The 26,111-nt window shown below is 45.1% G+C and overlaps 1 protein-coding gene across 1 annotated transcript in view; it reads left to right on the forward strand.

Annotated features, from left to right (window-relative positions):
* Positions 1–25,247, forward strand: part of LOC126252580 (trypsin-3-like) — a 185,516-nt gene extending 160,269 nt beyond the window's left edge. The window contains exons 5-6 of the mRNA XM_049953481.1: positions 13,178–13,333; positions 25,104–25,247. Coding sequence (XP_049809438.1) covers positions 13,178–13,333; positions 25,104–25,247 — 300 coding nt within the window. The remainder of the gene's footprint in view (positions 1–13,177; positions 13,334–25,103) is intronic.
* Positions 25,248–26,111: the final 864 nt, after the last annotated feature.

Genomic DNA, 26,111 nt, shown 5'->3' on the forward strand with positions numbered 1-26,111 from the left:
GGGTCGTCCTACCGGATGTAACCTTCCCCTCACTTATCGACCTTAATGACAGTGAAAAATTAAACCGCGTGTACCTAATGGAAATTTAGGAAAAGCAATCGTCACCGAAGTTAACCTGTCGGTAAAGAGGGAGGAAAGGGTTACATCTAAATCAAAGAAAAATTGCTAATGAAACTGGTGGATATTAATTTTGAAAAGGAGTAAAGTTAATGAAGAAAGTAAATGTGCGGTCGTTACGTTAACAATAAACTGGCGTTAATTAGATATTTGAGATTTGGGGAAAATTACGGTCGCCAGTCCTATGGACAACTACTATAATAACTGAAAAAGAAAGGTTATTGCACATATAATTAGCACTAAAAGCGTGGCAACTGAAGGTTGACACGTGTTGTGTGAAAAAATATTTGTCAGAAGTAATAAATTTCGCTACACTCTGACTTCATTTAGTAAAAGAATTAATAAAACCGGAAAATTGAAAGTTAATTTAGTGACTGAAATTAATAGTGAACTTTGTTTCTGAAGCACTACGAAATTCAATAAAATAAGGTTAGTCTTGGGCTACCTCAACAATCATTTCAAAAGCTACTTGAATCTACGCATTTTAGAAATAAGAGATCTAACTTTGAACTTGAATTAAATGTTTCTGAACAATTAACAATAGTAAAATTTAGTATGTACCAAGCTGAGCTGCAGTCACAGGTAAGCTAAAATATGGTAACAAAACTCGCACTCTTAATTTCTGCTCGTGTAATCTAAATATTGTAGCCAGCAATGAATACTTTAACTGAACTTTGAAATTAAAGCAGGAAATGGAATGATATTACTTTAATGCTGGCGTATGAATTTCAACGACACTCGGGTTCATTCCGGAAAAGGAAGGGACCCTGCTTGGTAATGCAATTGGGACAATGAGCAACAAAGGTTCATGCTAAGTTGCTGCAATTTTGCGAGGCAAATAAGACAATTTTAAAAAGCTGAGGTCTGCCATACAGTTCTAAAACTTTACATGCTTCCAGTCTTCCTTGTTGGTTGATTGAAGGTTTGAAGTCGTCGGTCGAGGAGGTGGCGACAATCACTCATTGTCGGCCGTAGCTGTCGCAGAAGCTGGGTGTTGGCGCGCCTTCTTCTCGACAAGGTCACCAGGCGAAACGGGCTCTTGATGTGCGCCAGCTAATGCTTCTCGTCCACGACACCATGTCAGAAACTATCAGAGCAAGTCGAGCGCAATTACATGTTGCCAAACTCCGAAAGCGCGGCAACTCGCGGGAGCGTCACACAACACACCTGCTCCACCGCCCTACTCCAGCCAGACTCTCTCTGCCCGCGCTCCATGCGGCAGAGTTAACACTACCAAAGATCCTAAACACTTTGGTTCTCCACACGACCTATCGATGTAATCATTCGATAGCATAGTTTTCCCTAGGCCAGACCCAGCGTAAAAATACAAATAATATTTACAAAACAAACCAATTATACATCGACATAAATGCATATATAAAACAATTACAGTATATAAAGACACAGAAATGTCATATCTTCAGGTAACAAAATAAGGAAAAAGCTTTATAGTAAAATAGATGGAAATAGGAGGATATGCATTTCCGGCGTTACACGGAGCAAGAAGCCATGCGCCACAGGACTGTGGCCTGTGCGGAGATGAGTAAGGAGGTCCTCATCCCGTCTTCGTGGTTGAAGGGAGGTTCGCCACGGCCGCGTAGTGGGCTTTACTAGACGCAGTTTATTACCTGTCACTTCCAGCCACTCAACCTCCCATCGACGCGGATGGCACACTGAAGTAACCTGAGCATCACGACACGCTTCCTTGGCTGCTACATCTGCCCTTTCGTTTCCGCAATTCCCAGGGCCCAGGTACCTGGGAAAAAGACATCTTCTTCGACAGCCATTGTAGTTGGAGGAAGGTGTTCTGGATATTCTGGACTACTTTATCTGCTGGGTAGAAGCGTTGTGGAGAGTAAAGGGCACTCAGAGAATTTAGCACCTAAAGCACATCTTATATGCTCCAGAGCCCGCAAGATCGCATATAATTCCACGTCGAAGATAGTAAAGTGTCGGATCTCGAGGATACGATCAGGTATTTATAAAGCAACAGAGCAATCAACGGAGTGCCCGTTTCGACAAATTCGTTAAGACAGCTGTAGAGTTGTGGTGCTCTCTTAAAATATCATAAATAATGCATTAAGAACAGACGCGGTAGTGCAATCTCTGCCGGCCTCTGTGGCCGAGAGGTTCTAGGCGCTTCAGTCCGGAGCCGCACTGCTGCTACGGTCGCAGGTTCGAATCCTGCCTCGGGCATGAATGTGTGTGATGGCCTTAGGTTAGTTAGGTTTAAGTAGTTCTAAGTCTAGGGGACTGATGACCTCAGATGTTAAGTCCCATAGTGCTTAGAGCCATTTGAACCATTGTTGCAATCTATCCTGTACTGCAATAAGTCTAAAATTACTACATGCTGGCAGGAGGATAAAACACTGGATTTCATGTTGTATGTGCTCCACAACAAGTCACTCCAGTACAAGCTGTACCCGGATTCCAAACGGCATTGTTGCTTGTGGACGATTGGAGAAAAGATATTCAAGAGGTAGACGAACAACAGTATGGTATGTGAGTGAAGTCGGAGCTGCGAGGCGCTTACATGCCTGGTGCACCTTGAGGTGCTTGCCGCCTGATGTGAGTGGCGGTTCCCCAGCCTCACCACAGAGACTGGATATGGGGCTGGTCCTGTAAGCACATGTGGCTAACCTAATCACCTCATGGTGGAGAGTGTCAATAATCTTCAGTAAGAAGGCTTCGCTGACCCATACACTGTGCATTCATAATCTAGCCGTGAACCCCCGAAAGTCCTGTAAAACTGGAGCAGACGCGCCCTGTCTGCTCCTCAAGACCCGTGGCTAAGGCATTTGACGATATTAAGTGCTTTCTGGGTTCTAGCTTTCAGGTCTCTCAGGTACGGTAGCGATACTGGTTTGGAGTCTTTAAAATGTCCTATGGTGTCCCTCATGTGCAAATCAGGAAAATTTAAAATACGACGAGAACGTTTAAAATCAACACACACATTTATCTGAAGAAAACTGAAAATCTATCTTTGCCGCCCACTTGTCTAACGTCTGCACTGTAAGTTGCATCTGGCGGCTCACTGTTGCAACACTGGAGGAGGAACAAAAAACAGTAAATCCATCCACAAACGAGGAGCACAATACAGGACTGCTTACCGTAGACGTTGCTTATGGCTATGGCAAAGAGGGTAACACTTAAAACACTGTCCTGAGGAACACCATTCTTCTGCTCAAAATGATCCGAGAGCACGTCACTAACTCGAGACCTAAAAAAGTGCTCAGACAGGAAGGACCGCAAGAAAATGGGGAGGTGGCCACGAAACTGATGGAGTCGCACGAGTATATTGTGTCACCAAGTAGTGTCATACGCCTTACTGATATCGAAGAATATGCCAAGACAGTGATGTCTATGTAGGAAAGACTGCTGAATAGCCGCCTCTTGGAGGATCAGGCTGTCGATAGTGAATAGAAATCCCTGTAATCCACACTGAGAGCGGCTAAGGAGTTGCTTGGTCTCTAGCAACCAGACCAGACGATTGTTAACAGGGTCTTTCCTACACGCCGCGCGGTCTTGGGCCGTCTTGTCACGGTTCGCGCGGCTCCCCTCCGTCGGAGGTTCGAGTCCTCCCTATGGCATGGCTGTGTGTCTTGTCCTTAGCTTAAGTTAGTTTAAATTATATTAGGTAATTTGTAAGCTTAGAGACCGATGACCTCAGCAGTTTGGTCCCATAAGACCTTACTACAAATTAAAATTACTTTCCTACACATCCCGATAAGGCAACGCTCCAGTAACTACTGGGACTTGTGTGTTCCTTTCCTGGTCTGAGGAGTGGTATCAGAATTGCCTCTCTCCACGAGTTGGGAAAGTTGCCTGTCTGCCATACAAAATTAAAATATTCGAGGAGGATTTCCTTTGATGCTGCTGACAAATGTTGAAGCATGCAATACCAGAGTTGGTAGTGACCAGGTGGAGTATCACGCGTCTCAGACAGTGGCGATTCCAGCTCCCACATAGAGAACGGGTAATTGTAAGAGGCAGAATTGTGGGATCAGAAGTTGAACTTGCCGTTTTCTGCAGTTGCACAGTAGCGGCGAAACGTCGGATCCTGGCTTGCATCGGCAGTAGTCGCTGGAAAATGCTCTGCCACCGTCTGAACAATGTCTCCAGGCGTTGTTTGGAGACACCTCTGTTGCAGAAGTGCTGCTATTGGTAAACTGCTTTGTTTACCGGAAATCCTCCTGATGGCTTCCCATACTTTTTCGAAACAAGAGGAATGGTTGATGGATTACAGGAACGCTTGCCATGAACTTTTCTTGCCCTGCGTAATTATGCACTGAACCTTGGCTCTCGCGACCTGAAAGGCTTTGAGGTTTTCTGCTGTTGGGCGACACTTAAACTGTAGAAGAACCGCTCGTCTGTCCCGGATTGCTACGCGCCACTCACCAGTCCACCGAGGAACAGGCTGCCTCCTTATGTGACCTGAGGACTTTGGGATGGATAAGTCAGAGGCATGATGGATCACTCGTGTGGTGTCGTCTAACTATTGCTGGGCACTGTCGTGGGGTTCCGAAACATGTAGCTGACTGAACAGTGTCCCGATGACCATCCACTGTGCTGGCTTCTGTGCGGGCAGTAGCCCATCCAGGAGATGAATGCGGAGTGGGAAGTGGTCACTGGAATGAAGGTCGTCAATTATTTTCCATTGAACAGAGTCCGTGAGGGCTGGAGAGCAGAAACAGAGGTCAGTGGCACTGAATGACTCAGTAGCAGGACAGAAATGAGTGGGAGTGTCTTTGTTGAGAATGCACAGCTCGTGAGACGCTATGAGGCTCTCCAAACTGCGACCCTGAGGACAAGCAGAAGTCGAACCCCACAATATATGATGGGCATTGAAGTCTCCCACTAGGAGAAACGGTCAGGGGGGTTGTTTTATAAAAATAGCGAACGAGCTGTGAGCCTCTGGAATACGTGAACTGCATGTGCAACCGCTTGCAGGACAGTAGCTAGTGGGGTTTAGCTGAGGAATGGTGACAAAGAAAGAAATCCCGCCCTTGATCCTTTCCCCAGTCAAGTTTTCCGTGGGACAGAACATACAACATCAAACGCTTTAAAATGCATTTCCTGCAAACACAAGCACAGGGGCGTCCCTGTGGTAGCAGTTTCACTACCTCCACATGTGTCCAGAACCCATTAATGTTCCACTGCAGGATAGGAGCCATCTATAGTGGGGATAGCATTTTCAGCCTGACTTTCTTCATGGGAAGGTAGCCCATAATAGGTGGAGGCTCTGTTTTGGGGCGAGACGATTGCCTCAGTCCGACATCAAGGTCCATCGCCTCTAAAGAAGAATCGAGACAGACATCAGAGAGGATGATGTCGAGACCGCTTGACTGTTTATTTCCCGATTCCAGCAGCGGTGAACACTTTGCTTGCGATTTTTTGATCTGTGTAGTCTTCAGAACTGTAACTGCGACTATGGTTGTGGCAACGCTGGGCGGCGTCTCAGGGCAGGGAGCTCCGCAAAGGCGGCGACCATGACCTTTTCTGAAGTTCTGGGGGGAGGTATAGGTGTCGAAATGGCTGCAGCAGCACAAGTGCATTGACAAACGAAGGTACTAGTGCTGACTCTGGAAACATCCGTTTGTGTAGTAGCGTTGGTTTTCTGCACTAGCTCTTTAAAAACCAATGCAAAGGAGGCAGCGAACGTTGGGTACAGCGTAGCTTTATACATGTTTTTGGCCTCACTATACGGGATTCGCTTCATAGCCTTAAACTCTTGTATCTCCCTTTCTTGCAGATACGCTCATACTCCAGATAGGGTGAGCTCCGGAACAATTCACACACTTCAATGGAGATGAACAAGAGACTCCTGTTTGGGCGGTCTTGACACATTTGCCACAAATGGCTTCTTCGTGACTCCGAAGAGTAATTTGTCCAAATGTCTGGCATTTGAAACAGTGCCTTGGGTTGGGGACATAAGGCAGCACGCTTATGTGAACGAAACCTGCCTTAACATGCTCACGAAGTTTCGTGCTATTAACAGTCAATATAAAGGATTCGGACATTACAGGATCCCCATCCATCATGATATTTTGCACGTCGATTATACTTTCTGGAGTCCATTCGTCTTTTATTTCCTCCTTGGGAATATCCACCAGGTCCCTGCACGTCACAAAATCTTTGCTGCAATTCGAGGTGGTGCGCACCTCAGTTTCGATGACATATTCCCCAAGGCACTGAGCTTTATGGAGGTTCTTAACGTGTTGGGAACTAGATGTTTCTGCCAACAGTGTCCCATTACACGATCGCTTAACTGATTTTAAACTGCCAGCAATGACTTCTAACCGTTTTGAATACAGAAAGGCGAAACTTTCCTGAAGGTGGCCTCTTTCCTTTTTATTATTAAAAACACGTTCTGACTATCACCATGTGTTCTGTTACTAGATCCAAATCTTTTAGAATTAACTTCTGAGACAGACGGACTGGCTTCACGCGCCCTCTTATTTATTTGGGTGTTAGTACCTACTAGCGGCCCAGCCTTTCTCTAGGAGGAGGAGGAGGTAATTTCGAGGGTTCCATCACGGGCCCACAAGCAGAGCCCTGCATGTCTAGGTAAGCCTTATAGGGGTGTTCAAAAAGTCTCTCCGCGGTGCCGTATGACTGTTAGCCGCGCGTGCCGTATGATTGTTCGCCTGCCTGGGTTACTTCCCTTCAAGCGGACTCTCCCAACATTCCACTATTTCGTTTATCTCAGCCAACGTCAGTAGTATCGTTGGTGTGTGTCGTTACGTGCTGACGTGAAACGTCAGTAGTATCGTTGGTGTGTGTCGTTACGTGTTGACATGAACGTTTAAGTTTAGTTACTTTGTTCGTTTGTTTCGTTTTTGTCACTGTTAACTGCTAACCATTGAAGAACGTGTGTTTTTAGTCGAACAAGAGTTCAAAGCTGGCGGTAAATACACAGTTTCAGCTCGTCAAATATTTAATTCAGTTTTCCCAGAAACAACACTCTCACCTCGCGATACTGTGCGAGATTTGATTAACAAATTTTGAAGTACGGATTCAGTGACAGATGCACCGAGAAGTGGTCGTCCTAGCGTTTACTCTGAGGATAAACTACTCAATATTTTCGATAAAATGTCCATGAGTCCGCCCGCCGCGGTGGTCTAGCGGTTCTAGGCGCTCAGTCCGGAACCGCGCGACTGCTACGGTCGCAGGTTCGAATCCTGCCTGGGGCATGGATGTGTGTGATGTCCTTAGGTTAGTTAGGTTTAAGTAGTTATAAGTTCTAGGGGACTGATGACCACAGATGTTAAGTCCCATAGTGCTCAGAGCCATTTGAACCATTTTTTGTCCATGAGTCCGAACAAGTCAATAAGAAAACTCGTCCAGGAAATCGATGTTAGTGTCGAAACGGCACACACAGCTGTAAGAAAAAATTGAAACTTTTCCCATACAAAGTGGCAGTCGTGCAAGAACTGAAAAATACCGATCATGGCAAGAGACTGCATTATTATCAACGGTTCAAAAATTTCGTTCAACAAAATAGAAGGGATATTCTTAATGAAACGTTTTTCATGGATGAGGCGTGGTTTCATTTATCCGGGTACATGAACTCGCAAAGTTCTCGTATGTGGAGTACTGCAAATCCATTGTGTATTCATGAAAAACCACTTCATTCTGTGAAAATAGGAGTTTGGATTGCAATTTCTAGACGTCGTATTGTGGGTCCCATATTTTTCAACGAAACACTAAACGCAAAACGATTCAGCAGTGATATTGTATACCCATTCATAGGAGAACTTGTGTTGTGTGAAGTACTGAACGGTTATTTTCAACAAGGTGGTGCAACCACGCATACAGCTCGGGTTTCAATGTCACTGCTTGCTGATGTTTTTGGTGATCACATAATTTCACAGGAACTTTGACCTCCACGATCGCCTGACCTAACACCACCTGTCTTTTTCTTCTGGGGTGCAGCGAAAGCAACTGTCTATAAAAACCGTCCAAAATCCATCGATGAACTGAAAACTGCAATATCCACTTTCACTGCTTCTGTTTTAGAAGAAATGGAAGAAATGTTACAGCTTGTGTTTGGAAACATGATTAGACGAATTGAATTGTATATTAAACAACAGGAGGGACACTTTCAACATTTAATATGAAAATTTGTAAGTAAAAATGAATATTCAGTAAATTAATAACTTGTATTTCACTGAGTTTCATTTCGGTACATTCACTGCGGCACACGGCACGCTCGGCTAACAATCTTACGGCACTGCGGAGAGACTTTTTAAACACCCCGTACAACTGAGGTGCGGCAGGATTTCCAGAGGTTGCCCGCTAATGACTGTTGCAGCTCAACATCCATGCATCTCATCGGCGCGCTGCACACCTTGGAACTAGAGGGTTCCTTACAGACGTTTATAACATCCTCGCGATCCGGGCTGCCAGGCCAAGATCCCCGTTTCCTGTGAGATAAAGCGTTCCTCCGCTGCACCGCACGGTGGTCACTGAAGCATGCCGACAGCTTATGGTGACAGAAGACTGGCAGGGCTTACCGGTCCTCAGCTCATGAACCCCGTAGTCGCCAAGCCCATACCCAACAAATGATTGCTGAGCTCCTGAGGGCTACAAAAGAAGTGTTTTGCATCGTGACGTGCGTTCCAAAAGCAGTCGGACAACACGCACTATCTGACCAACTTTTGTGTAGGCTCTTCCCCTTTATGACGGATTGACCACTGCAGGGGACACTTTAAAAAAATGGCTCTGAGCACTATGGGACTTAACTTCTGAGGTCATCAGTCACCTAGGACTTAGAACTACTTAAGCCTAACTAACCTAAGGACATCACACACATCCATGCCCGAGGCAGGATTTGAACCTGCGACCGTAGTTCTTAGTTCTAGGCGACTGATGACCTCAGAAGTTAAGTTGCATAGTGCTCAGAGCCATTTGAACCATTTGACACTTTCAGTTCAGGTCTGATGTCTGTGGAGAACTGGCAGCTCATTCTAACCAGACAAGGTAGAAAGGTTGGCTGTGCTGTGCAGTAAAGTCGACGTTCTAACTCTTCACAAAGATGATCCATTGGGTTCAGGTCGGGACTCTGGCAGACTAGTCTGTTATTCTGCAGATTTCAAGAAGAACAGAATGATTCCAATTTCGAAGAAAGCGACAGATGTGAAAATTACCGAACTATCAGTTTAATATCCGACGGTTGCAAAATGCTGACACGAATTCTGTACATAAGAATGGAAAAACTGGTAGAAACCGATATTACAGAAGATCAGTTTGGATTCCGGAGAAGTGTAGGAACACACGAGCAATACTGACTCTACGACTTCTCATACAGGAATGATTAAGGAAAGGCAAATCTACGTTTACAGAATTTGTAGACTTAGAGAAAGCTTGTGACAATGGTGACTGAAACATTGTCTCTCAAATTCTAAAGGAGGCAAGGGTAAAATACAGGGAGCGAAAAGCTTTTACAATTTGTACAAAAACCAGATGGCAGTTATAAGAATCGAAGAATCGAGGGGCATGAAAGGGAAACAGTTGTTGAGAAGGGAGTGAGACAGGGTTGTAGTCTATCCTCAGTGTTATTCAACCTGTATACGGAGCAAGCAGTAAAGGAATCAAAAGAAAATTATGGAAAAGGAATTAAAGTCCAGGGAGAAAAAATAAAAACTTTAATGTTTGTCGATGAGATTTTAATTCTGTCAGAGACAGCAAAGTATTTGGAAGAGCAGTTGAACTGAATAGACGGCGTCTTGAAAGCAAGATAGGAGATGAACATCAACAAATGCAAAACGAGGGTAATGGAATGTAGTCGAATTAGATCAGATGGTGCTGAGGGAATTAGATTAGGAAATGAGAGACTTAAAGTAGGTCATGAGTTTTGCTATTTTTGCAGTAAAATAACTGATGACGGTCGAAGTAGAGAGCATATAAAATATAGGCTGAAGATGGCAAGAAAAGTGTAAAATCGAGAACAGATTTGAGTGTCAGGACGTCTTCTCTGAAAGTATCTGTATGGAGTGTAGCCCTGTATGGCAGTGAAACATGGACGATAAACAGTTTAGACAAGAAGAGAATAGAAGCTTTTGAAATGTGGTGCTACAGAAGAATGCTGAAGATTAGATGGGTAGACGAGATACCTATAGAGGAGGTACTGAATAGGATTGCGGAGAAAAGAAATTTGTAGCACAGCCTGACTAAAAGAAGAGATCGGTTGATAATATAAATTTTGAGACATCAAGGGATCACCAATTTAGTGGAGCGGGGGGGGGGAGAGACCAAGAGATGATGCAGTAAGCAGATTCAAAGGATGTAGGTGGAGTAATTACCTGGAAATGAAGGGGCTAGCACAGGATAGAGTGGCACAGACAGCTGCATCAAACTGGTCTTCGGACTGAAGACAACAAACAACATTCTCCAAAAACGATTCCTTCGCAGATGCTGCTTTATGACAGGGTGTGTTTTCATGCTATTACAAGATTCCATCGCCTGCAAACTTTTCTTCTACTGTACACAGAACATGATACTATAAAATGTGTTCATATCCTTCCGCATTTAGGATTTTCCAAAGCGCAATAAGCGAACTGCAACCTAATCACGGAAAACATCCCCATACCGTAACAGAATCTCCTTCTCGCTTCATTGTTGATATTACACATGACAGTAGGTGACGTTCTACAGGTAACTCGCCAGACGCGAACCCTTCGATCGGACTGTCGCAGGTTACACAGTGACTCGTCACTCCAAATCATTCGCTTCCAGTGATCCTGTGTCCAGCAGCGTAGCTCTTTACTCCGTCTCAAGCATCGCTTAACATTGACAACAGGAATACTCGACCATTGTATTCATTCTACTCAGCACCCTACGCACAGTTATTGTGCTAGATTGGACTGTTGGTGACACTGTGCAACTCACGAGTGATTCATTTCACTGATTTGATGCTACTTTTCAACAGTCAGCCTCCCCGTGTGTCAGTAGATGATGTCTACCTGGTCTTGCTCTAACTGTGATGTTTCCTTCGCGTTTCCACATCACTAGTATATCACCAACAGAACGGTTTGGGTGGCTTTAGAAGGGTTAAAATGTCCCTGAAATACTTGTCATTAAGGTGATATCCAACGAGTAGCCCAACTGCGAAGTCACTGAGCTCTCCTGATCGACCCATTCTGCTGGTCCTGCTTCGCTGCTGCTGACATCGCAATCTCCCCCCCCCCCTCCCCCACCTTTCCCTCCTTTTACACAGGCGGGTCTGCCTCTCGTGACACCTAGTAATCAATTACATAGGGGTTTCTGAAAACTTTTAATTAGACAGTGTCTTAATTCCTCCCACATACGCCTCGTAAAAGACCACGGTGAGGAAATAGGTGAAATTGGAGTTGATACTGAGGTTTACCGACAGTTGTTCTTACTACGTACCATTCACGGACGTATGGAAAATGGTAGTGGCCCTGTAACTACCATGGGCCAGGCAATTTGAACTGGCTTGTGGAATATAAATCTACATTTAATGTAGCCTTAGGGGTAGACATACATGTAGATTCTATGTTGATATAGATATGATTTGGATGTAGATTTAAAGTAGATGTAGATGTAGATTTTAGGTTTATGTACAATACTGGCCATTAAAAATGCTACACCAAGAAGAAATGAAGATAATAAACGGGTACTCATTGGACAAATATATTATACTAGAACTGACATGTGATTACATTTTCACGCAATTTGGGTGCATAGATCCTGAGAAATAAGTACCCAGAACAACCTCATCTGGCGTAATAACGGCCTTGATACGCCTGGGCATTGAGTCAAACAGTGCTTGGAAAGCGCGTACAGGTACAGCTGCCCATGCAGCTTCAACACGAAACCACAGTTCATCAAGAGTAGTGACTGGCGTACTGAGACGAGCCAGTTGCTCGGCCACCATTCACCAGGCGTTTTCAATTGGTGAGAGATCTGGAGATTGTGCTGGCCAGGGCAGCAGTCGTACATTTTCTGTATCCAGAAAGGCCCGTACAGGACCTGCAACATACGGTCGTACATTATCCTGTTCAAATGTAGGGTTTCGCAGGGATCGAATGAAGGGTAGAGCCACGGGTCGTAACACATCTGAAATGTAACGTCCACTGTTCAAAGTGCCGTCAATGCGAACAAGAGGTGACCGAGACGTGTAACCAATGGCACCTCATACCATCACGCCGGGTGATACACCAGTATGGCGATGACGAATACACGCTTTCAATGTGCGTTCACCGCGATGTCGCCAAACCCGGATGCGACCATCATGATGCTGTAAACAGAACCTGGATTCATCCGAAAAAATGACGTTTTGCCATTCGTGCACCCAGGTTCGTCGTTGAGTACACCATCGGAGGCCTTCCTGTCTGTTATGCAGCGTCAAGTGCAACCGCCGCCATGGTCTCCAAGCTGATAGTCCATGCTGCTGCAAACGTCGTCGAACTGTTCGTGCAGATGGTTGTCTTGCGAACGTCCCCATCTGTTGACTCAGAGATCGAGACGTGGCTGCACGATCCGTTACAGCCATGCGGATAAGATGCCTGTCATATCGACTGCTAGTGATACGAGGCCGTTGGAATCCTGCACGGCGTTCCGTATTACCCTCCTGAACCCACCGATTCCATATTCTGCTAACAGTCATTGCATCTCGACCAACGCGAGCAGCAATGTCGCGATACGATATACCGAAATCGCGATAGGCTACAATCCGACCTTTATCAAAGTCGGAAACATGATGGTGGGCATTTCTCCTCCTTACACGAGGCATCACAACAACGTTTCGCCAGGCACGCCGGTCAACTGCTGTCTGTGTATGAGAAATTGATTGGAGACGTTCCTCATGTCAGCACGTTGTAGGTGTCGCCACCGGCGCCAACCTTGTATGAATGCTCTGAGAAGCTAATATTTTGCATATCACAGCATCTTCTTCCTGTCGGATAAATTTCGTGTCTGTAGCACATCATCTTCGTGGTGTAGCAATTTTAGTGGCCAGTAGTGTAGATAACGAAGTAGAGAGCTAGATGATGGTAAAGATGAATGTTAAACGCTGCTCTTACATATTTGTTCGCAGGAGACGGACACGCAGCCGTCGGAGCGCCTGCAGAAGGCGGAGCTCCGCATCGTTAACCAGTTGGAGTGCCAGTGCGCCTACAAGAGCGTGGGCGAGCAAGTGCACGACACCAACCTGTGCGCCGGCGTGCTGCAAGGTGGCATCGGCGCCTGCCAGGTCAGCTACTCCGTCACATCTCTGCATCAAACGACCGTATGCCGTTATTGGCCGCATTGTTCGACCGCCTAGTGCAAGTCTTTATTTCACGCCACTTTGGTGACTTGCACGTCGATGATGTTGAAATATTAGTTCGACACTACACCTAGTCCCAGAGCGTATTACATCTCCGGCGGACAAGTAATCGTACCCGGATCCTCCGTATGAAAAAATCTGAAAGTACACTCATGCTCATAAATCAAGGATAATGCTGATACATGGTGAAACAACGCTCTGGTGGGCGGTTTGTGAGTTTAAATCACCTCGGGGTATGACCAGGCGGTGCATTTTGACTCGCGGTCGTCGCACGGTGGCGCTGGCAGCGGTCCACATACGAAGAGGTGTGTTGGTGCATGTCAGAGTACGGTGAAGCGAGTAAGTGTGCAGACGTTTTCACACTTGGTAATGGTGACTATGTGTTGGAAATGGCTCAAAGAAATTGATGACGTTATGAGGGATATAATACTAGGGCGACTGGAGGCTCGTCAAACACAGCAGGTCTTACCACGGGACCTCCGTGTGCCATAAAATGTTATCTCAAGATTATGGCAACGACTCCAGCAGACAGGAAATGTATCTAGGCGCTACAGTACGGGACGTCCACAGTGTACAACACCACAAGAAGACCGATAGCTCACAATCAGTACCCGCAGACGGCCACGGAGTACTGCAGGTAGCCTTGCTCGGGACCTTACCGCAGCCACTGGAACAGTTGTCTCCAGACACACAGTCTACAGACGACTGAACAGAGATGGTGTATTCGCCTGGAGATCTGCAAGGTGCATTCCACTGAACCCTGGTCGCAGGAGAGCCCGTAAAGCCTGGTGTCAAGAACGCAGTACATGGTCATTGGAACAGTGGTCCCATGTTATGTTCACGGACGAGTCCAGGAATAATATGAACAGTGATTCTCGCCGGGTTTTCATCTGCCGTGAACCAGGATCCAGATACCAATCCCTTAATGTCCTTGAAAGGGACCTGTATGGAGGTCGTGATTTGATGGTGTGGGGTGGGATTATGATTGGTGCACGTACACCCTTGCATGTCTTCGACAGAGGAACTGTAAATGGTCAGTTGCATGAGGACGTCATTTTGCACCATTATTTCCGCCTTTTCAGGGGTGCAGTGGGTCCCACCTTCCTCCTGATGGATGATAACGCACGGCCACACCAAGCTGCCATAGTGGACGAGTACCTCGAAACAGAAGATATCCGGCGAATGGAGTGGTCTGCCTGTTCTCCAGACCTAAACCCCATCGAGCATGTCTGGGATGCTCTCGGTCGACGTATCGCTGCACGTCTCCAAACCTCTACGACACTTTAGGAGCTCCGACGGGCACTGGGGCAAGAATGGGAGGCTATACCCCAGCAGCTGTTCGACCACCTGATCCAGAGTATGCCAACCCTTTTTGCGGCTTGTGTACGTGTGCATGGTGATCATATCCCATATTGATGTCGGGGTACATGCGCAGGAAACACTGGCGTTTTGTAGCACATGTGTTTCGGGACGGTTTTCTCAACTTATCACCAATACCGTGGACTTACAGACCCGTGTCGTGGCCGGCCGCGGTGGTCTCGCGGTTCTAGGCGCGCAGTCCGGAACCGTGCGACTGCTACGGTCGCAGGTTCGAATCCTGCCTCGGGCATGGATGTGTGTGATGTCCTTAGGTTAGTTAGGTTTAAGTAGTTCTAAGTTCTAGGGGACTTATGACCACAGCAGTTGAGTCCCATAGTGCTCAGAGCCATTTGAGCCAACCCGTGTCGTGTGTGGTCCCTATCCGCCTACGCCATTAGCGCCAGTTTTCTGTAGTGCCACGTTGTGTGGCACCACATTCTGCAGTTACGCTTAATTTATGAGCATGAGTGTACTTGTGAGCTGAGCGTCTCGTGAGCCACTCGCGAGCGCCTGGATGTTCTGCCCGTTGTTCACGACCCACCTAATGTCGGTTTTTCCGGCAAGTACAAACGGGCCCTCAGGGTGAGTACGAACGTCACTGTTTAGCGCTCATGCTACACTCTAGTGAACGGTGTGCCACACAGACTTGTCACGTGAGGCGCCCCACGTGTCTTTGCCCGAGCGGCTCGTGGGATACGCGCGAGCATGTTGCTCGCAAGTGTACTCACGCTATTATATTACTAATACACGAGCATTCTGGCGGATACGTATCATAAGCATAGTCAAAGAAATATGTGGGTCACACCATAACTCAATGAGTCTTCACAGAAAGCATTAATTCGGAATAATAGTCTTCCAGCGTACTCTACGAATCAGAGACACCAGTGGGAGATAAAACATCAGTAGAACACAATCAGTGACGCCTGTAGCCCATTCGCAGAGTAATTGCCAAGGTTCTAGTAGAGATGTTGGAAAAAGATTATTTTTTTCGCATAAGTAAGCATCAGTCACCTTTCTTCGGATAATGGTGAGCTATCAGTGGGCAAGAAGTTCGAGGAAACGTTTAAAAGAAAGAACAATGGGCATATTAACGTTTTTTCGTTATGTAAAGGGTTGAGACGAGAGTCACTGCACTCCTATGTATGTCACTCGTACAGTTAGATGTGTATTATTCGGATTCTTTAGTTGTTAACCAAGTGAACGACGGTCTCCTGCATCTGTTGCTTTTCCTATAGCAAAACAGGAGCTCCTACGGCCACTGTTCGTAATTTTGCTACTTGTTTGGCTACGTCCTGCACAGGTCGTAAAGTACTCAACGGTGTTATTATCACAAGGCTCTCGTCGTAAATAATTTCATTATTATCTGGCAAATTTTTCTGTAGACAAGCATCTAAACATTTGTGAAATAGTTGTATTTATTTACTTATAGCTGCCTGTACACCTTCTGTACATATTTATATAATAGCTTTTATTTATTTATTGCTGTCTTTAGACCTACTGTGCATGTTTATGTAACAGTTCGTGTTTACAGGATTACTGTAACACTTAACATGACGTGACTGACAATAAATTTGTGTTTTAGCTAATAAGTTAATAATAACAATTAAGTTATGCTTAAAATATTACGCATTTTAGTAATATCAGTTGACAGGGAGACCAAAAATTTTAAAAAAATGAAAATTTAAAAGGAGGAAGGGGTTTTACACAAACATAAAATTTACGAGTAGGGTTCATGTTAAACATGGTTCTGATTAAGGCGCCTAAAGGCAGAAGGGTCAGAATGAATACCACAACTTTAGGGAAATTAACGCTTTCAATGTCGTGAGAGTACGTTATCTTCCTACCTTTTCTGTGACCTTCTAGCTTTTGGGTGATGGAAAACTAACTCGGAAAGGCATCGAGACTTCTTGCGGCGCAGTATCGCACTAGATGTGTGATTCACTTCCATCCAACGCACATTTGCTTCTCACCGTTACGGCTTGCGATTATCTGGACATCACGTCGGTGTGGGGCTGATTTGATACAGCGAGTTCTGCTTGATGTGACGCTGTAATGTTGGCAACACACGCATATTTATTGACACAGTATTTGCATTCACATTTGTTGTATAAACAACAGTTGCACTCGATAGAACGCCGTCACTCAGAGTCATGCTGTTCTGGGTATGCAAAGGTTGGGGGAAGGGGGAGGGGAGGGAGGCTGAAAAGGGATGGGAGTGGGAGGGAGGGAGGGAAGGTATAAGTTCCGTATGCATCTTGGCACATTTCATGTCAAGGAAATGACGTCTGCGACGTTGTCCATTGTCGTCCACCACCTGTGACTTCTCAAATGTTCGTATAGTGGTTGTTTTGTTTAGAAAGGCGTTACTGTTTAGACTGGTGAGTTGAGATGTTCCCATGTGGTCACACTGACAAACGTCATTGTCTTTCCTGTTGAATCTGTACATACACACTTGATATGCGCCGTGTCCTGTTAAATAATGCACAGTGAGTGCCCTGGATGGAAAACAGTTGAATCGGCAGTCAAAGAGGAGAAGTAAGTCATCTAGCATTCTGGAGTGAAGACACCCACTGATTTTCTCCGCAGCGGGCTGCAACTACAGCCACTTGTTTGTCAGCTCTAGGTAAGAGAGTGTTGATTGTTAGTTTGTTGTTTCATGGATCATTTGTGCGAGTAATAGTAATGATATGGAACGAGTAATTTTACATTCACATTACACATTCATTTGAAAATATGGGTACATGCTAACCATGTACAAAATCCTTTAATACAGACGTGAGTTAGTAATCCCTATTCAGCGTGCTTTACAGCTTACAAAAAGTTCTAAGGAGTAGGAGTTGTAAATTAGACTTTTTCAGTTTGTTTCAAATTGAACTATGCTGTTCATCAGACATTTTATATCAATGAGTAAATGATCAAAATTTTTTGTTGCAGCATTGTGCACCCCATTTTGTACTAAAGACAAATTTAATGTGGAGTAATGAATGTCATATTTTATTCTGCTATTGTAATTGTGTACGTCATTCTTCCTTTTGAACAGTTGTGGATTATTTATAACAAATTTCATGATAAAATAAATATACCGTGAAGCAGTATTAAAAAAAACTAACTCCTTAAAAACAGATCTATAATATGATCGTGGGTGAGCTATTCTTACACCATGGTTTTCAGCAATGAAATTTCTTTCCAAAAGACCAGTTATCCCAGAACATTATTCCGTATGACGTTACTGAATGAAAACACACAAAATGTGTCAATTTTGTGATTTGTTTCTCTCCAAGATTGGCAGTGATCCGAAGTGTAGATGTTACCGAACTAAGTTGTTTTAGGAGTTTCAATGAGTGGTTTTTTCAGTTTAAATTCTCAGCAGTATGCACAAATAAAAATTTTGAAGTTTCAACCCTAGTCATTATTACCTCGCCATGCGTTAGGCTAATAATTGGTGTAGCATCCCTAGATAAGCAGAACTGAATATGTTACGTCATTTTTTTTTAAATTGTGAGTGAGATTATTTGCAGCAAAGCACTAAATAATGCTGTGAAGAACATCGTTTACCATTTCTTCTGTGACTGTATGTATGTTTGCATTGATTACAACTATAACGTCACACTAAAAAAGAACTAAATCTGCTTGTTGGAGATTAGACTGAAGATTTTTTACATACATTCTATGACAAAAATAAAAAACGACCCATCGGGAAGGTATTATCCGACAGGGACGGATATCGGTAGATGTGATGCACACTCATGCTCATAAACTGAGGATAATTGCAGAATGTGGTGCCACACAACGTGCCACTACAAAAAACTGGGGCTAACAGCACACGCACATAAGGAACACACACAACACAGATTTGTAAGTCCACGGTATTGGTATTAAGTTGAGAAAACCGTCCCAAAACACATGTGCTACAAAACGCCACTGTTTCCTGCGCATTTACCCGACATCAGTATGGGATATGATCACTATGCACACGCACACAGGCATCACATTGGGTTGGCATATTCTGGATCAGGTGGTCGAGCAGCTGGGGAATAGCCTCCCATTCTTGCACCAGTGCCCGTCGGAGCTCCTGAAGTGTCGTAGGGGTTTGGAGGCGTGCAGCGATACGTCGACCGAGAGCATTCCAGACGTGCTCGATGGGATTTAGGTCTGGAGAACAGGCAGGCCACTCCATTCGCCTGATATCTTCTGTTTCAAGGTACTCCTCCACGATGGCAACTCGGTGGGGCCATGCGTTATCATCCATCAGGAGGAAGGTGGGATCCACTGCACCCCTGAAAAGGCGGACATACTGGTGCAAAATGATTTCCAGATACACCTGACCTGTTACAGTTCCTCTGTCAAAGACATGCAGGGGTGTACGTGCACCAATCATAATCCCACCCCACACCATCAAACCAAGACCTCCATACAGGTCCCTTTCAAGGACATTAAGGGGTTGGTATTTGGTTCCTGGTCCATGCCAGTTGAAAACCCGGCGAGGATCACTGTTCAACTATACCTGACTCGTCCGAGAACATAACCTGCGACCACTGTTCCGATGACCATGTACCGTGTTATTGACACCTAGCTTTACAGTCTCTCCTGTGACCATTGTTAAGTGGAATGCACCTTGCAGGTCTCTGGACGAATAAACCATGTCTGTCCAGTCGTCTGTAGACTGTGTGTCTGGAGACAACTGTTCTAGTGGCCGCGGTAAGATCCCGAGCAAGGCTACCTGCAGTACGCTGTGGCCGTCTGCAGGCACAGATGGAGAAAAAGTGGTTCTTATGGCTCTGAGTACTATGGGACTTAACATCTGTGGTCATCAGTCCCCTATAACTTAGAACTACTTAAACCTAACTAACAATGGACATCTTACACATCCATGCCCGAGGCAGGATTCGAGCCTGCGACCGTTGTGGTCACGCGGTTCCAGACTGAAGCGCCTAGAACCGCACGGCCACACCGGCCGGCACTGATGGTGAGACATCGGTCTTCTTGTGGTGTTGTACACTGTGGACGTTACGTACTGTAGAGCCTGGATACGGTTCCTGTCTACAGGAATCGTTGCCATAATCTTCAGAGCACACTTCGTAGCACACAGAGGGCCTGTGCTACGACCTGCTGTGTTTGACCAGCCTCCAGTCACCCTAGTATTTTACCGCTCATAACATCTTCAATATGTGTTCTTTGAGCCATTTTCAACACACAGCCACCATTAGAACGTCTGAAAACGTCTTCACTCTTACCCGCTGCACCGTACTCTCACATGTACCACCAACACACCTCTGCGTATGTGGACTGCTGCCAGCACCACCGTGCGGCGACTGCAGGTCAAATGCACCGCATGGTCATACCCCGAAGTGATTTAAACCCACAAACAGCCCACCAGAGCGTTGTTCCATCATATCAGCAGTATCCTTAATTTATGAGCATGAGTGTACGTGTGTAAAAGACAAACAAGTGATTACAGTTTCAGAAAAATTGGATAACTGATTCAAGAGAAAGAGCCGCACAAATTGAGCAAGTCAATAACGCATTGGTCCGCCTGTAGACGTGCTCCTGATGGATATCATGTCAAATTCTGTCCATTTGGCACATTAGGTTGTCAAAACCACGAGATTTTTGGAAGGACCTTCCCATAATGCTCCAAACGCCCTCAATTGAGAAGCGATCTGACACCATTGCTGGCCAAGGTAGGGTTTGGCATGCCGAAGAGGAGCACTAACAGCTCTCGCCATGTGCGGACGGGCATTACATTGCTGAAATGTAATCTCAGGATGACTTGCCGTGAAGAGCAATAAAACGGGGCGTAGAATATCATGGAAGTACTGCTGTGCTGTAACAGTGCCGCGGATGACAACCAAAGGGGTCCTGATGTGGAAAGAATGGCACCCCAGAACATCACTCCCGGTTGTCAGGCCCTATGGCGGGCGACAGTCAATTTGGTATCCCACCGCTGTTTGGAGCCTTTACAGACACGTCTTCGGCTTGTCATCTCATTGAAGGAAGTAAAATTGTCTTCAGTGGTGATTCTCGTTTCGAATCGAGCACCGACGACCAGCGAGGATGTGTCTCAGATGCCCAGTTTAACGGTGGCATACCAACCTGACTGTCGCGCGCCATACGGCATAACATCCCGGAATTATTGTCTGGGGTGGCTTTTCTTTTCATAGCAGGACCTCTTTGGTAGTAGTCTGCGGCACCCTTACAGCACAGTAGTATATCGACGACATTACACCTCCCATTTTGCTGGCATTCATGGCAAACCATATTGGGCTTACGTTTCAGCAACGTAATGCCCACCTGCACACGGCGAGAGCTGTTAGTGCTTGTCCGCTTGCTTGCCAGACCCTACCTTGGCCAGCGAAATCGCCAGGTCTCTCCCATTTGAGAACGTCTGGGGCATTATGGGCAGGGTCCTCCAACCACCTTATGGTTTCGACGATGTAACGCTCCAATTGGACAGAATTTGACACGATACTCGTCAGGACACCCAACAACTCTCTGATTCAATGCCAAGCCGAATAACTATTTGCATACGTACAAGAGGTGGACCAATGCGTTATGCACTTCCTCAGTCTGTGAAGCTCTTTCTCTTCAGTAAATCATTCAATTTTTTTGACATTGTAAATAATTTGTTTTTCTCTATCAGTTTCCGTCCCATTCGGATAATTCCTTCCTGGTGTGTCGTTTACTGTCTTAGAGCGTATATGTGAAACAATATTTGACCTAATTTTGAGTTTTCTGGAACTCCACTAGTGATCTGGCCAAAGATAGAGGAGCGTCCCACGCTTCCATTGGCCGAACTATTATATATAACTAGCTGACCCGGCGAACTCTGTTCCGCCTTAAAACCAATAAATAATCAGATTTTGGATGTTAAGTTCAATTTTTAATTAGGAAATACAAATAAAGAAATTAAGTATTTTAATGATTCTTTATTCTTTTTGTTTCTTGGTGCATAGCTTCCACTCTTCAGTTAAGTACCTTGTCATACACGACATTTTTTGTTTTATTATCAGGCGCAAGAACAAACAACGCAGATGGTCTTCCGACCCGTGAACATGCCACATATAATTGACCATGTGAAAAACATGGATATTCCAGATTTAAACCACAAACTTTCAAGGATTGGCCTTGTGATTTGTTAATGGTCATGTCGAATGCAAGACAGATCGGAAACTGAAGTATTTTAAACTCAAACGGCATATCGGTTGGGATCATCGGGATCCTCGGAATGAGAACTTCCTCACCTTCGAATTTTCCTTTGAGTATCGTCGCGTAAATAACATTGTTCATCAATTTACTTACCACCAAACGCTTACCTTTGCATAGTTTTGGGTGGTTTATGTTTCGAAGCATGATTTCTACGGAGCCAACTTTTAGGCGTAAATTGTGCGGTGGTAAGCGAGGCACATCCAAGGAGTTTAAAAATTCAATTGGATAGTTGGTGGCTTCATCTTCATTTGTTACACAGTCAATGGATTTGAATGAATGCATTTTACCAATGATATCATTCTGAATTATGTAGTTTAGGTCATCTATATCTTTATTCTTAGCCGCTAAAATTGCTCGGTCACTCAACCATTCATTACTTTCGTAGTTAGCAATGATGTTTGGGAATACTTTTTTGAAAAGTTCGTCTTTCGATGAGACGAACTTACAGAAATTATGAGGAAATTAAGTCAATCTGCTCGATTCCTCGAAAGGTACTCGACCACTACCGATAGTCAGCAATTGCTCAGAGAAATCTTCAGCAGATGTATTATTAAGCAATTCAACTCTCATGTTTGTTGTCAGCTGAAGTTTCTTCACATAGCGCCATAGATTCCATGATTTGAGGCGAGCATTTATTTCGTCTGCAGCCGTTGCTCTTGGAAATCGCCATACAGTAAAATCATTGCTCCTCCTAAACATCTCGAGTCATTGCGTAGATTTTGCAATGTTCGGTTAAGTGCCTCTAATGCACGTTTATGCACCATTGTGCATTCGTCCCAGCTGATGATCTTGGATGCTGATAAAACTTTGAGCCATTGCTGAGTTTTTTGTAATATTAAATGTTGGTTCTTCAATAGCTTGAAGATATAACGGCAATATTAATGCTGAATGAGCCGCTTCTAACAATGTGGCTACTATTCCAGAAGAAGCAACTGCTGTTATTCCATGTCAGATTTTTGTTATACCATGTTTTATAGTGACGTTTAGCTGACATTTGCGTTTTGTTGTTCCATGCCGGATGCGTTTTTATTATACCACGTTTTATAGCGGTCGAACGGGATAAAAAGTATCCTATGTCCGTCTCCTGGTTCTAAGCTACCTCTCCACCACTTTTCAGCCAAATCGGTCCAGCCGTTCTTGAGTTATAAATAGTGTAACTAACACGACTTTCTGTTATATATATATATATATATATAGGGTGTTACAAAAAGTTACGGCCAACCTTTCAGGAAACATTCCTCACACAAAGAAAGAAAATATGTTCTGTCGACATGTGTCCAGAAACGCTTACTTTCCATGTTAGAGCTCATTTTATTACTTCTCTTCAAATCACATTAATCATGGAATGGAAACACACAGCAACAGAACGTACCAGCGTTACTTCAAACACTTTGTTACAGGAAATGTTCAAAATGACCTCCGTTAGCGAGGATACATGCATCCACCCTCCGTCGCGTGGAATCCCTGATGCGCTGATGCAGCCCTGGAGAATGGCGTATTGTATCACAGCCGTCCACAATACGAGCACGAAGAGTCTCTACATTTGGTACCGGGGTTGCGTAGACAAGAGCTTTCAAATGCCCCCATAAATGAAAGTCAAGAGGGTTGAGGTCAGGAGAGCGTGGAGGCCACGGAATTGGTCCGCCTCTACCAATCCATCGGTCACCGAATCTGTTGTTGAGAAGCATACGAACACTTCGACTGAAATGTGCAGGAGCTCCATCGTGCATGAACCACATGTTGTGTCGTACTTGTAAAGGCACATGTTCTAGCAGCACAGGTAGAGTATCCCATATGAAATCATGATAACGTGCTCCATTCAGCGTAGGTGGAAGAACATGGGGTCCAATCAAGACATCACCAACAATGCCTGCATAAACGTTCACAGAAAATCTGTGTTGATGACGTGATTGCACAATTGCTTGCGGATTCTCGTCAGCCCACACATGTTGATTGTGAAAATTTACAATTTGATCACGTTGGAATGAAGCCTCATCCGTAAAGAGAACATTTGCACTGAAATGAGGATTGACACGTTGTTGGATGAACCATTTGCAGAAGTGTACCCGTGGAGGCCAATCAGCTGCTGATAGTGCCTGCACACGTTGTACATGGTACGGAAACAACTGGTTCTCCCGTAGCACTCCCCATACTGTGACGTGGTCAACGTTACCTTGTACAGCAGCAACTTCTCTGACGCTGACATTAGGGTTATCGTCAACTGCACGAAGAATTGCCTCGTCCATTGCAGGTGTCTTCGTCGTTCTAGGTCTTCCCCAGTCGCGAGTCATAGGCTGGAATGTTCCGTGCTCCCTAAGACGCCGATCAATTGCTTCGAACGTCTTCCTGTCGGGACACCTACGTTCTGGAAATGTGTCTCGATACAAACGTAGCGCGCCACGGCTATTGCCCCGTGCTCATCCATACATCAAGTGGGCATCTGCCAACTCCGTATTTGTAAACATTGCACTGACTGCAAAACCACGTTCGTGATGAACACTGTCCTATTGATGCTACGTACTGATGTGCTTGATGCTAGTACTGTAGAGCAATGAGTCGCATGTCAACACAAGCACCGAAGCCAACATTACCTTCCTTCAATTGGGCCAACTGGCGGTGAATCGAGGAAGTACAGTTCATACTGACGAAACTAAAATGAGATCTAACATGGAAATTAAGCGTTTCCGGACACATGTCCACATAACATCTTTTCTTTATTTGTGTGTGAGGAATGTTTCCTGAAAGTTTGGCCGTACCTTTTTGTAACACCCTGTATAGATTTTCTGTATTCTTTAGATTAGACATGACTTTACACTTTGGTTACCTATAGCCGGCCGGTGTGGCCGTGCGGTTCTAGGCGCTGCAGTCTGGAACCGCGTGACCGCTACGGTCGCAGGTTCGAATCCTGCCTCGGGCATGGATGTGTGTGATGTCCTTAGGTTAGTTAGGTTTAATTAGTTCTAAGTTCTAGGCGACTGATGACCTCACAAGTTAAGTCGCATAGTGCTCAGAGCCATTTGAACCTATAACATCAGTAACATACAACCTGAGTTTATCTATGAGGATACTGTGCGTCACATAGTCAGATGCGTTAGGTAGGTTACAGAAAGTAACGGCCGGTTGCGCGCAGGGCGACTCGGGCGGCCCGCTCTTCGTGGACGGCGTGCTGGTGGGGCTGACGTCGTTCTCGCTGGGCTGCGCCCGGCCCAACTTCCCCGCCGTCTTCACGCGCGTCGCCTCCTACATCGACTGGATAAATCAGCACGTACAGTGAGGCACGTACAATGGAACTCGACTGGTCGACGCAGCACGTGCGATGGAGGCGGCGGCGCCACGGCGCTGGCCCGCCTCCTCTTACAAACTCTCGGCTTTCTCATTGAATTTACAAGTTTTTATTTGATAAGTTTGACGTTCCCTTCTTATGTAATCTTGCATGTTGTCCATCATTTTTCCTACTACAATACAACTCAAAATTTCCTACGTATACGCCTAAAATTATTGGAGCAACCCACAAAGTATGGTTAAAGCGTGTAAAGTGTTACTTTCAAACCCAGAAATGCACTTTTGTGTGATGAGATGAGAAGGTTACAATACGAGATGAACTTCATTAAATAAGAAATGTCAACGAATCTATTGCTGTGTTAATCAAACGTTTAGTTAGTGAAACATCTATTTTTTATTTAAACAGGGAGTAAGAATCTCAAGAATCTTCTTGCTGAAAGACTGAGACTAGATGAGGTCATTACCTTATAAGCCGCCTTTAATGTTAGAGAGAGTGGAGACTGGGTTGGCGCGCCACCCCATATTTCTGTCGGTGCGTCACATTCGTTGCAGGGATCGATCACACACTCTTAACACTATGGTCCAGAAATACTTGTGGGGTTCAATGCAGCACTTTTTTTTTCTCGGCCAGTTTCTGTTGAAAAAATGCAGAATTTGTCGTGTGACATCGTGGAATATTCCCGCTACAGCCCCTACAGTTTCATGAAGTTCCGATAGGAGGCAGTACGTACTATACGTAACTACACTACTGGCCATTAAAAATTGCTACACTAAGATGAATGCAGATGATAAACGGGTATTCATTGGACAAATATATAATACTAGAACTGACATGTGATTACATTTTCACGCAATT

This window comes from Schistocerca nitens, chromosome 4, assembly GCF_023898315.1.
Source record: "Schistocerca nitens isolate TAMUIC-IGC-003100 chromosome 4, iqSchNite1.1, whole genome shotgun sequence".
NCBI lineage: Eukaryota > Metazoa > Arthropoda > Insecta > Orthoptera > Acrididae > Schistocerca > Schistocerca nitens.